The 12845-nt window shown below is 36.9% G+C and overlaps 1 protein-coding gene across 4 annotated transcripts in view; it reads left to right on the top strand.

Annotated features, from left to right (window-relative positions):
* TRAPPC8 (trafficking protein particle complex 8) overlaps positions 1 to 12845 on the top strand; it is a 117557-nt gene that overhangs the window by 25204 nt on the left and 79508 nt on the right. For 3 of the 4 annotated variants that reach the window (XR_004429214.1, XM_033178051.1, XM_033178054.1), the window contains exons 3-8: positions 3103 to 3192; positions 4281 to 4455; positions 6830 to 6983; positions 10887 to 10980; positions 11640 to 11899; positions 12235 to 12350. Coding sequence is in view for 3 of the 4 variants with exons in the window: in XM_033178051.1 (XP_033033942.1) it covers positions 3103 to 3192; positions 4281 to 4455; positions 6830 to 6983; positions 10887 to 10980; positions 11640 to 11899; positions 12235 to 12350 (889 nt within the window). In the remaining variant the exon portion in view is untranslated. The remainder of the gene's footprint in view (positions 1 to 3102; positions 3193 to 4280; positions 4456 to 6829; positions 6984 to 10886; positions 10981 to 11639; positions 11900 to 12234; positions 12351 to 12845) is intronic. The other variant, XM_033178052.1, reaches the window with a different exon arrangement.

Raw genomic sequence — 12845 nt, forward strand, 5'->3', positions numbered from 1 at the left:
AGCCCCTATACCCAGCCACAAGCTACTAGTTACTACTGGTATTTAGAAAGTTATTATTTCAATTTAATAGTATGTCTGTGTATGTCTGTATGTGTATGTATTTTGCTTTTTATTTTTCATTATGTGTACATTCACATCGTTTCAAAGTCAAAACTATATAAAGCAAGATAGAGAGGAGGCTTGTCCTCTATTCATGTCCCTTCTTTTTTTTCCCTCAAACACGTAGACCTATTTAAAACACAATAACAATCTAATTACAGTTAACTCTTTTAGTACTTTTATGATGAACTTTTAAAAAAAATGACAGTTTTGGGTTTCATTCTTCTTTTGTCTTAAAGAGGCAGAAGCACTCATGCAATATAGTTTTCAAAAGATCTTTTGCGTTATTAGAGGGAACAACTGTTAAATTTGATTTTATTCGATTTTCAGGCAATAAGAAAGCGCCATAAACATTTTGAATTTCCCCTTCATTTCTTCCTCTAAATATATAAGTAATTGGATAATTTCATCCTGAGAGTAGAACCCAGATACAAGAAAATCAAAGAGTAATAAATGAAATATTTAATCACATTCCCTTTTCCAGAAGGTGAGATGAGAAGGCTACATTATACAGTGCAGAAGGCTCCAAGGCTGACAATGTGGATTAGAGGCTTTTCTGACTGAATCAAATCTCAAAGATACCTTTTTTTTTTTTTTTTTGAGACGGAGTCTCGCTCTGTCATCCAGGCTAGAGTAGTGCAGTGGTGCAATCTCTGCTCACTGCAGCCTCTATCTCCCAAGTTCAAACGACTCTCTTGCCTCAGCCTCCCGAGTAGCTGGGATTACAGGCATGCATCACCCCACCCACTCAGATTATTTTGTATTTTTAGTAGAGACAGGGTTTCTCCATGTTGGTCAGGCTGGTCTCAAACTCCCCACCTCAGGTAATCCACCCGCCTCAGCCTCCCAAAGTGTTGGGATTGCAGGCGTGAGCCACTGCGCCTGGCCTAAAGATCTCTTTATTCACAAAACTTGGTAGATCCCTCTCCTTTCTTATTTCTCTTCTTTCTCTTCTCTCTTGTATAGATAATTAAATGTAGTAGATGTATTCTATTACTTCTCTTTGAAACTATAAGCAAATATAGGTATGGCTCTTCATATTTTCCTTTTCTTGCACAAAAATACATACTTTTCTGCTGTTGCTTTTTTCACTTAATATATCTGGAAGAGCACTTCGTTGTAATATGTAGAGTTCTCCCCGTTCTTTTACAGCTGCTAATGTATCTTTTCAATGGATGGGCCATAATTTATTTACACCTCAAGAGAATGCTGGGACTGAAGATGTGCACCACCACGCCCAGCTAATTTCTTTTTTTTTTTTTGAGATGGAGTTTCGCTCTAACACGTTGGTTTCACCATGTTGGCCAAGTTGGTCTCAAACTCTTGACCTCAAGTGATCCGCCTGCCTTGACCTCCCAAAGTGCTGGGACTACAGGCATAAGCCACCGTACCCAGCCTCCAAAGTGTTAGGATTACCGGTGTGAAGCATCATGCCCTGCCTATTTCCTCTTTTATAACAATGAACATGAAATCGTGATAGTAGTTGCTTTCCTAATCAGACTATATGTAATATATGGGTCATTCTCGTGAGGCATTTGCTGGAGTTAAAATTTCTGTATGTTTGGGACCAGGTTAGAATGCTATTTGGTTAAGATGAATGACTTTTTCTTCAGCCCTTCCATTTGTTTAATATAGTATTATAATGTAAGCAGAAAGAACATATTTGCTGTTTTCAGTGGTTAAGATGAAAGCAAAAGGAATATAAGGTTTGATAATCAGCATAAATCAGCATAGGAATGGAGTCCTTTTAGTAAAACTGTGATATAGATAATCTGCTTAAAACCTAGTGAAACCAGAACTTATTAACATTAAGTTTTACGTAAGTTTTACATAAGTTCAAATAAAAAGAATAGTTGTGATACAAAATACTTGATGTGGAACAAGAGAGTTGACTTTTTAAGAATCACATTGTATACCTTTATACAAACAATGAAAATACACTTCTTGTATTTGATTATAAGGTAAGTGTACTTTGAAATTTCATTTAAAGAGGCTTTGTTACTGTCATATTCAAGTAATCAAATTACAAAGTAAGATTTATCAACCATACCACCATTTACATTTTGAGCTAGATACTTCTTTATTGTGGGGGCTGTCTTGTCTTGTCTTGTGAGATATTTTGCATTATACCTGACCTCTTTGATGCCAGTAGCATAACCCACCTACCCCAGAACCGATAACAAAAAATATCTTGAGAAGTTGCCAGATGTTTCCTAGGGGTCAAAATCATGCTCAGTTGAGAACCTCTATGCTAAGTGTTATTTCTGAAAAGGATCTACTTATGGCAGTGTGATTAGTGACAGGGTCACAGAACTTCAGTTCTAAAGAAATAATCTTTTTACTCATGTAGATAATATTTAGAGCATTAATAGGTAAGTAGGTTGTGGGAACAGTAGGTTTGGGAATAATTCAATTTTATTTTTGCAAATATATATACTCATGAATATATGAATATATTCTCGTGTGAATATATTCTTGTGAATGGCTTAAAAGGTGTGTGTACATATATACTCAGTTTATTATTATTATTAGTATTATTATTTTGAGATGGAGTCTCGTTCTGTCACCCAGGCTGGAGTGCAGTGGTGTGATTTCGACTCACTGCAACCCCCACCTCCTGAGTTCAAACAATTTTACTGCCTCAGCCTCCTGAGTACCTGGGATTTACAGTCACGTGCCACCACGCCCAGCTAATTTTTGTATTTTTAGTAGAGACACAAGGTTTCGCTATGTTGACCAGGCTGGTCTTGAACTCCTGACCTCAGGTGATCCACCCACCTTGGCCTCCCGAAGTGCTGGGATTACAGGCGTGAGCCACCGTGCCAGGCCCTATACACAGTTTATATGTACACACATGTACATCTGAAAGCACAGGTGAAAAATGCTTGTTTACTGTTAGAAATTTTTTTTTTACACCTTTTAGGAATATGGACTTGAAATTTTGTCTGTTGTAAACTGATTCTATTGAAGAATTTTAACTGTTTTGTATATTGTTAATTTTAGCCACTACTCCATGGTTTGAGTCTTACAGAGAAACCTTTCTTCAGTCGATGCCAGCGTCGGATCATGAATTTCTGAACCACTATTTAGCATGTATCCTTTGACACTTATGTTCTCCTAAAATAAAATATTTTGGAAATTATTAATCTCAGAAATAGTTAATGAAGGGAAAATTGTTGAAGATATAGAGAATAGAGAAATTATTTTTTATTGATTGACGATGCATGGAGTCTTTGTTATTTTGTTAAATGGCCTCCTAGATATAGGACTGCTATAACAGTTTTTTAACCAATTTAGTTTTTGGTTGTAAAATAAGACTACAGAGGGCTTGCTTATTTTTCTTTAGCCCCCAGCTTGAATATTTCATGCTTAATAAGTTTTTTAGCCATTTGAGAAAGAAAATGTAAACAATGTTAACTGCTTTCGCTGATTGCTTCAGAATTGACTGCTTATCCTAAGACTCATGAAAAATAATTTTGGATATTTTTAGTAATTTTTTAATGGGTATTCTTTTTTGATGATTGTGGCTTAGTTTTCTTAATGCGGTTACTGACGAAAGTTAAGAGGTAGGATGAAATTTGTAACTGCAGTGAGATAGAATGGAGAGAAGCAAGATGCAGCAGAAGTCATTCTGTTGAAGCTGTACAGTTGTCCATTTTTATTTTTGTGAGTTTCCTTATTATAAAGGCCTAAAAAACTGTCAACAAAAACATCTGTTAGAATTATCTGGAGTATTATTTGGAGTGTTGGAGAAATTATTTTGTGCTTGCAGTGAAAACCTATGAAATTGGATTACCTGAGAAAATATCACTGGGAGCGGTGGCTCATGCCTATAATCCGAGCACTTTGGGAGGCCGAGGTGGGCTGATTACCTTAGGTCGGGAGTTCAAGACCACCTGGCCAGCATGGTGAAACCCCGTCTTTACTAAAAATACAAAAAATTAGTTGGGTGCAGTGGCTCGCACCTGTAATCCCAGCTACTCTGGATGCTGAGGCAGGAGAATCGCTTGAACCTGGGAGCCGGAGGTTGTGGTGAGTCGAGATCGTGCCACTAGCACTCCAGCCTGGGCTACAGAGCGAGACTTTGTCTCAAAAAAAAAAAAACTTAAAGTTTATCTCAATAGGATAATATTTATCATTGAGTAATAAGCGATAATTACCTTAATAATATGGTTTACAAGGTATGTTGGTAGCGTCATCTAGTGAAGCTGAACCTGTGGAACAGTTTTCAAAGTTGTCACAAGAACAGCATCGAATTCAGCACAACAGTGATTATTCCTACCCCAAGTGGTTTATACCAAATACACTTAAATATTATGTACTTTTACATGATGTAAGTGCAGGAAATGAACAGAGGTAAGTTTTTTTTTTAATTAAAGATTTTTTCCAGTTAAATGATTTAACATTAATTTGGAGAAAGCTTGTTTACATTTTGGATTTATTTTTGATACAAGAATGTAAAAGTTTAATGTGAATTTTATTAATAAAGCATTTAACTTTATTTTATCCTGGCATTATATTCAACAGCCAGGTTTTTTTTATGTTAGGTTTCTTTTTTTTTTTTTTTTTTTTGAGACAGGGTGTTGCCCTGTCACCCAGGCTGGAGTGCAGTGGCATGATCTCGGCTCACTGCAACCTCCGCCTCCTGGGTTCAAGCGATTCTCCTGCCTCAGCCTCCTGAATAGCTGGAATTACAGGTGCCCGCCACCACGTCGAGCTAATTTTTGTATTTTTAGTACAGATGGGGTTTCACCATGTTGTCCAGGCTGGTCTTGAACTCTTGACCTCAGGTGATCCGCCCACCTCAACCTCCCAAAGTGCTGGGATTACAGGCGTGAGCCACCGCGCCTGGCCCCCCCACCCCCCCTTTTTTTTGACGGGGTTTCACTCTGTCACCTGGGCTGGAGTACAGTGGCACGATCTTGACTCACTGCAGCCTCTGTGCTTCCTGAGTTCCAGCGATTCTCCTGCCTCAGCCTCCCGGGTAGCTGGGATTACCATGGCTGGCTAATTTTTGTATTTTTAGTAGAGATGGAGTTTCACCATGTCGGCCAGGCTGCTCTGGAACTCCTGACCTCAGCTGATCTGCCTGCCTTGGCCTCCCAAAGTGGAAGGATTACAGGCATGAGCCACCGCGCCTGGCCTTATGTTAGATTTCATATGCTTACCCACACTTTCTTTTTAATGTATAATTCTTACAGTCTGTACAGAAACACCTGTCATTTCACAACTGTAGATCTTAGCTGTTATTTCTGGTTTTATATAAAATTATTTATCTTTCTTTGTTCTTTTCTGTTTCCCTCTCACTTTTCACTTCCTGACTTGCTTATAGGCACTTTTTTACTGTCCACTTTCTTGTGACTTCATATTTATAGCCTTGATATTTTTCATAGTCTTAGAAATAGTCAAATATTTTTAAATGTTTCCTTTAATATTCATTATTTGTTGTTTGCAGTAGTCCTTTTGTATTTAGGATATGTGAATAGATTGTCTTTAAAAATAAGTTCTTGAAAAATAAGGTAAACACAGTAATTTTACTTGTATGGCTTTGGAGCTTATTTTGGCTTTTGGTTCAAGGTATGGAGCAGATTAATGTTTTGTCTGAAACTATTCTGATGCCTTAGTGCCACTGAGGAAATGTAGTGTAATAATTATTACCTGCCCTTGTTTTGAGCATGGGCCACCATCTTTTTATTAAATTTTCCTCTGTAGATCCAAATAATTACTCTGAAGATTTCTAATCTTTAGGATATTTTGAAATGTCTGTAACATGTTGGGTAAGCTGTACTACTATATTAATATAAAAAATTTGAAATGACTATTAGAATTAGTTTCTGTCAGTTGAATTTGGAGTGTGTCTTCCATATTGAATGGTTGTAACTAGAATATTTGAGGTAATTCAAGTATCAGATGAATGGTTCTTAGATTTAGCAGTATCATTAGTAATGTAAGCAGGAGTTTGCTTTATTGTCCTTGAGTGTGTGTACACACACACATACATCTGTATTTATACAAATTTTCTATAACTATTTTACTTATCCAGCCATAATTTTTTAGTGCTAGGCTTGTTGCTTACATAGTATTAGTATTTGCATTTGAATGTGCTTTAAAGTTTTCCAGGTTTTTTTTTTCTTGTTTTTCCTCCTTTTTTTTTTGAGATGGGAGTCTCACTTTGTTGCCTAGACTAGAGTGCAGTACCTGGGCTCAAGCAGTCTTTCCACCTCAGCCTTTTGGGCAGCTGGGACCACAGGTGTGTGCCACCATTCTTGGTTAATTTTATTTTTGGTAGAGATGGGGTTTCCCTGTGTTGCCTAGAATGGTCTCTAACTCCTGAGTTGAAGTGATCTTCCCACCTTGGCCTTCCAAAGTGCCAGGATTATGGGCGTGAGCCACCACGCCAGGTCAAAGCACTTGTTTTGTTTGCTGTAGTTCCTGCTCAAGCTAGTGTGACCACCAGAGCTCTCTCTTTGAATAACACAGAGGAGTTTATGTTGCAGAATTTTATTCCATGGAACACACTTTGGTAACTGCTTTAAGGTGGTGTCTAAGCTAGCTAAATTTCAATTGCGATCATGATTTTTGTTTTAGCTTTTAAGTTATTCTGTCCTAATTTTCTGTTCTGCCTTTTTTGGGGATTATTTTAATGTTATTTTTGTACTACTTTAGTATCTATTATTGCCTAAGGCCTACTCCTCTTTTACTTCAGATTTTTTTCCATTTTCTGTTTTAGAGCTGAATCAATTTATGAAGAAATGAAACAGAAATATGGAACTCAGGGTTGCTATTTACTTAAAATTAATTCTCGAACATCTAATCGAGCATCAGATGAACAGATACCAGATCCTTGGAGTCAGTATCTCCAGAAAAATAGTATTCAAAACCAGGTATATGTAAAAAATAAAATAAAATGAAGCAAACCACAAAAACTATACTTATGGTTTTACATTTTGGTTTAACTAGTATAATTATTAATTATGTGGGATCTGATCAGTTTTGATCTGTCAGAGGTGAGCTTTTAGATCAGTGGTTTAAAGCTGTTTTTAACTAACTACAGTAATCCCTTATGTGCACTCTTTTCAGTTGTGTAACATATTGATCTTTTTCTTTTTTTTTTTTTTTTTTGAGACAGAGTCTTGCTCTGTCGCCCAGGCTAGAGTGCAGTGGTATGATCTCAGCTCACTGCAACCTCCGTCTCCCAGGTTTAAGTGATTCCCCTGCCTCAGCCTCCCAAGTAGATGAGATTTACAGGCACACGCCACCATTCCAGGCAGATTTTTATATTTTTAGTAGAGGTGAGGTTTCACTATATTGGCCAGGCTGGTCTCTAACTTCTGACCTCAAGTGATCTGTCCGCCTTAACTTCCCCAAGTGTTAGGATTACAGGTGTGAGCCACTGCGCCTGGCCTGATCTCTTTATTCTTAAAAGATGAAAAGTGAATTACACATTAAGAATTGAATTAGATAGGCTAGACATGCAGAATAGAATTTTTGTCTTTTTTTTTTTTTTTTTTTTTTTTGAGACGGAGTCTCGCTCTGTCGCCCAGGCTGGAATGCAGTGGCCGGATCTCAGCTCACTGCAAGCTCCGCCTCCTGGGTTCACGCCATTCTCCTGCCTCAGCCTCCCCAGTAGCTGGGACTACAGGCGCCCGCCACCTCGCCCGGCTAGTTTTTTGTATTTTTTAGTAGAGACGGGGTTTCACCGTGTTAGCCAGGATGGTCTCGATCTCCTGACCTTGTGATCCACCCGTCTCGGCCTCCCAAAGTGCTGGGATTACAGGCTTGAGCCACCGCGCCCGGCTAGAATTTTTGTCTTGTCAGTTTAATTCATTATGAATGCCTATAGTCAATTCTTTATTATCTGCATGCTCTGGGGTTGGTCCCTACATTTTCTTTTCTTTTTCTTTTTCTTTATTTTTGAAACAGAGTCTCTGTCACCAAGGCTGGAGTGCAGTGGCATGATCTCAGCTTACTGCAACCTCCGCCTCCTGGTTTCAAGCGATTCTCCTGTCTCATCCTCCTGGGTAAATGGGATTATAGGCATCCACCACCCACCACCACACCCGGCTAATTTTTTTTTTTTGGAGACAGAGTCTCGCTCTGTTGCCCAGGCTGGGGTGCAATGGCACAATCTTGGCTCACTGCAACCCTCTACCTCCCAGGTTGAAGCAGTTCTCCTCTTTGAGCCTCCCAAGTAGCTGGCACTTCAGGTGCACACCACTATGCCCAGCTAATTTTTGTATTTTTAGTACAGAGAGAGTTTCACCATATTCGTCAGGGTGGTCTCGAACTCTTGACCTCAGGTGATCTTGCCTACCTTGGCCTCCAAAATTGCTAGGATTATAGGCATGAACCATCCTGCCCAGCCTCCTTCCTACCTTTTCAACATGCTTTTATAGCCACCTTCGGGAACTCATACTTTTTAGGTGGATGGGCATTTCCCTCCAACTTTCCCTTAATTTCCCTTCTTTCCGTACTCTCAGGAGTTACTGTTTCTTAATTACTCCTTTCTTAACCTCGAGTTCTGGAATAAGATTGATTGTCCTGTTGACTTAAGTTGATTTGATGTTTTGTCAGACTTCTAAGGTACAATGCCACTTGGTAGTCGTCAAATGCCAAGTTCATATGCTTAGTTCAGATAATCAAGAGTCACTGTTTCTGTTTTTTGTTTAGAAGAATTTATTTATTTATTTATTTATTTTTTGAGACAGGGTCTCACTCTGTCTCCCAGGCCTTGGCCTTCCGAAGTGCTGGGATTACAGATGTGAGCCACCATGCCAGCCTAGAAGAAATTCTTTTTTTTTTTTTGAGACGGAGTCTTACTCTTTTGCCCAGGCCAGAGTGCAGTGGCACAATCTCGGCTCACTGCAACCTCTGCCTCCGGGATTCAAATGATTCTCATGCCTCAGCTTCCCGAGTAGCTGGGATTACAGGCTCCCGCCACCATGCCTGGCTAATTTTTGTATGTTTAGTAGAGGTGGGATTCACCATGTTGTCCAGACTGGTCTCGAACTCCTGACCTCAAGTGATCCCTTGCCTTGGCCTCCCGAAGTGCTGGGGCTACAGGTATGAGCCACCACACCTGGCCAGAATATTTTTTTTTGAGATAGAGTCTCACTCTGTCACCCAGGCTGGAGTGCAGTGGCGAGATCTCGGCTCACTGCACCCTCTACCTCCTGGGTTAAAGCGATTCATTTTTAGTGGAGACGGGGTTTCACTGTGTTGACTAGGCTGGTCTTGAACTCCTGACCTCACGTGATCTGCATGCCTCAGTCTCCCAAAGTGTTGCTATTACAGGCGTGAGCCACAGCGCCTGGCCCAGAAATTCTTAAGTAAATGGAAAATATATTTATATTGTTCAATTAAACTGTATTATGCACTCTTTGTGTGACATTTAAAAAATCAATTATAAAGCTTATGTAATTTTCAGTCTTCTAATATAAGTATTGTTTAATCTGTCTATTTGCCTTATTTTTCTGTCTCATAAATGGAATCTTTAAATCTAGATGCAGTGCTATTCTGGTATTTTACTGACTTTAGAATTGAGGTGATTACTGACGTTCTTTAGGATAATGCTGGGGAAAAGTCTCTGAGCAAAGAAACACCAGTTGGATGTGAAGGAACTTTATTTTTAAAAATGGTCTTTTAGGGCCATTCTAAGAATAAGAACAGTACTGAAAAAAATTCACTTTAGAGTTCATTCACCTAAGGTTGTGAAGGGGAACATAAAGAAGATTGTCCAGTATGAGAACTTTTCACAGAAGGCAGAAATATCAGAAATCTATGCCTTAGAATCCCAGAAGCTCAAAGTTGGAGACTAGTTTGGAGGTTTTACATCCAGTGCTTGATCTAATGCTTTAATTTTTTTTAAACTTACAAATGACTGCATCTATTGATAGTACTCACTGTATTCTTATTAAGTGACCTATTGCGTATCTGATCACCCAAAAATTCTCTCATTTTGCTTGAGAATCAACCATAAATTCTTGATCTTTGCTTGTACGCTTGATCCTTTGGGGGTGACTATGTCAGTTTTCTGTTAAGATAACTTTCAAAATATAGAAGAATAATTCTCATATCTTCTTTTATATTTTTACAGTCTAAATATGCCTAGTTTCTGCAACTCTTTCTCAAGGAGTGGCTTCAGACTTTCTTGTCCTGGTCACTTTCTTCTTAAGTTCCAGTTTATGTAAATTCCTTCAAAGCGTGACACTCAGAATAATATATCATATTTACTGGTCTTGTAGAGTAGTCTGGGTATTTTTAGTTTAAGTGTTTTTTTGTTAACTGAGAAACCAGTTACTTTGCACAAATAAACATTGCGTTAGATATTTTTCTAAAACACTTCAATATATTCGGAATTCACTCTAACCTGCTTAAACTGTGACCCAAAAAATTTCATACCTGTGCCTCTCTTCTTTCCCTGTCTGACTCTGGTAGTCCATCTCTCTTGCCATTATTCCTTACTTAAGATGCATAAGCATGTGTATGTGCTTGTATGACATTCGTATGTATACATATCATATATAAGTAGATATCCTGAGAGATAATTTGAATTAAGAAGAATTAGGATAGTAGCTTGAATGTGAAAGGGGATTTAAGAATATAGTAGGTGTGAGTTGGAGTGATAGAATAAGATCTGTGGAAGAAGTTATGAATTTGGAGAAAGTGCTCACTGTAGCAAATAAATGAGGCCAACAGCAGAATAACCATAGTTGTTGATGGATTTGATAGTATATTAAATATGATTAAGTATAACTGCTAATGCTTTTTAAATTTTATTTTGATAGGAATCATATGAAGATGGCCCTTGTACTATAACTTCAAATAAGAATTCTGATAATAACTTGCTTTCATTGGATGGATTAGATAACGAAGTCAAAGGTCTTGATATATTTTCTCTTAAGTTTCTCTTTTGATTGAAAATATGCACTGTTGTCAGATCATGCTAAGCTTTATAGATAAAAGATGGGGGAGAGTTTCATAATACAGAAAGAAATTGGGCAGGTTAGTTTTTCTTCTGAAGATTTTACTGAGCCACTTGAGTTTTGATTGTTTTTGACACTTAAAAATTTATTGTATATGAATAGTGTATAGATTTATTTTAAAACATTTTGAAGCAAGGGAAGATATGATGTACAGCATTAATTTTTAAAAAATTTACATGATTTTGAGAGCTTTATTTCTGATTTTAAATTATAGTTTTCATAATGATAACTAAAAATTTTTTTTGTTATATTTTTTCTTATGGCTTAGTCATGCCATTTAAAAGTCATTCTTTATAGTATTTAAAATAAAGTATTTTTCTTCATTTCCTGGTGTATACGAATTTGCGAATTTCTAATACAGGTACCAAAACAAATATTAACTCAAGCTCTTTAATTTTGGGGCTGCAGGATGTTACTGCTGTTTTATCTTACACATTTACGTATACAGAAAGAAAGGATTTTAACATTCTGCTTTTTTTTTTTCTTTAGCAGTATGGTAGTATTATCACTATTTTCTGTTGCATTCTGAGAGTAAAAGACATATCTCTTTTTCAGTAGATGGCTTACCAAATAACTTTAGAGCTCACCCACTTCAGTTGGACCAATCCAGTGACCCTTCTAACAGTATTGATGGCCCAGATCATGTAAGATCTGCTTCATCGTTACATGAAACAAAGAAAGGAAATACTGGAATAATTCATGGTGCATGTTTAACACTTACTGATCATGATAGAATTCGACAGTTTATACAAGAGTTCACATTTCGGGGCCTCTTGCCACATATAGAGAAAACAATTAGGCAATTAAACGATCAGGTAAGGTTTCATTTTTTTGGATTCGTATTTTAAAAATTTAAGTAAATAGTAAATTTAAGAATTAATAAATGTATTTGAGGTTTTGTTTTGTTTTTGTTTTAAGATAGGCCAGTATTAAGACTTCTCAAAATTACTTCATTGTGGTGAAATTCTGTTCAACTCTAGAAGAGGCTGATTCATTTTCACTAGGATTTTGTCAGCATATTAGACAGTTTTCTTTAAATCAGTTTTATTAAAATGAACATTTGCTATTAAAGCTTTTTAGTTAAAATTTTTTTATGTAAAAGAAAAATACTAAATTATATATGTCAACATATTTAATCTCTTTTTTCAAGCTAATATCAAGAAAAGGTTTGAGTCGATCTCTATTTTCTGCAACTAAAAAATGGTTTAGTGGCAGTAAAGTTCCAGAAAAGAGCATTAATGAGCTGAAAAATACATCTGGCTTGCTGTGAGTAAAGTGTTGTTTTTGTTTTTCCTCTGTATACTTCTGACTAGTATTTGATTGTATGATATCCTGCAGAAGATAGCTATCTCTTTAATTTCTTAGTTTCTTATTGGTGAAAATTCAGGTAAATAAGAAGAGTGACTCTTAAGTAAATCATATTAATTTTTTAAAAACTAAGTACTTGGACATCTAAAAACAAATGATAAGGTCACTTTACTTTTGGTCTGTTTCATTATTTGTAAAACAATGAAGTTAGACTAGTTATTCATTAGTAACTATTCTATATCTAAAATGTAATGACTTGATGATTCTATTTAATAAATTTTGCTTTACACAAAAAACCATTTTAAGGGAAAAATATAATTAATACATTTTGGATTTTAGTTTTTCTCCTGGTTGTATATAAATGTGAGTCACTTGGAATTAACCATTTACTTCATTATTCGACCATGGAGAAAATGTTGCCTGCCTTTGAGACATTCTCAGGGCTATAAATAA

Source organism: Trachypithecus francoisi, unplaced genomic scaffold, assembly GCF_009764315.1.
Source record: "Trachypithecus francoisi isolate TF-2019V2 unplaced genomic scaffold, Tfra_2.0 Lachesis_group19, whole genome shotgun sequence".
NCBI classification, from domain to species: domain Eukaryota; kingdom Metazoa; phylum Chordata; class Mammalia; order Primates; family Cercopithecidae; genus Trachypithecus; species Trachypithecus francoisi.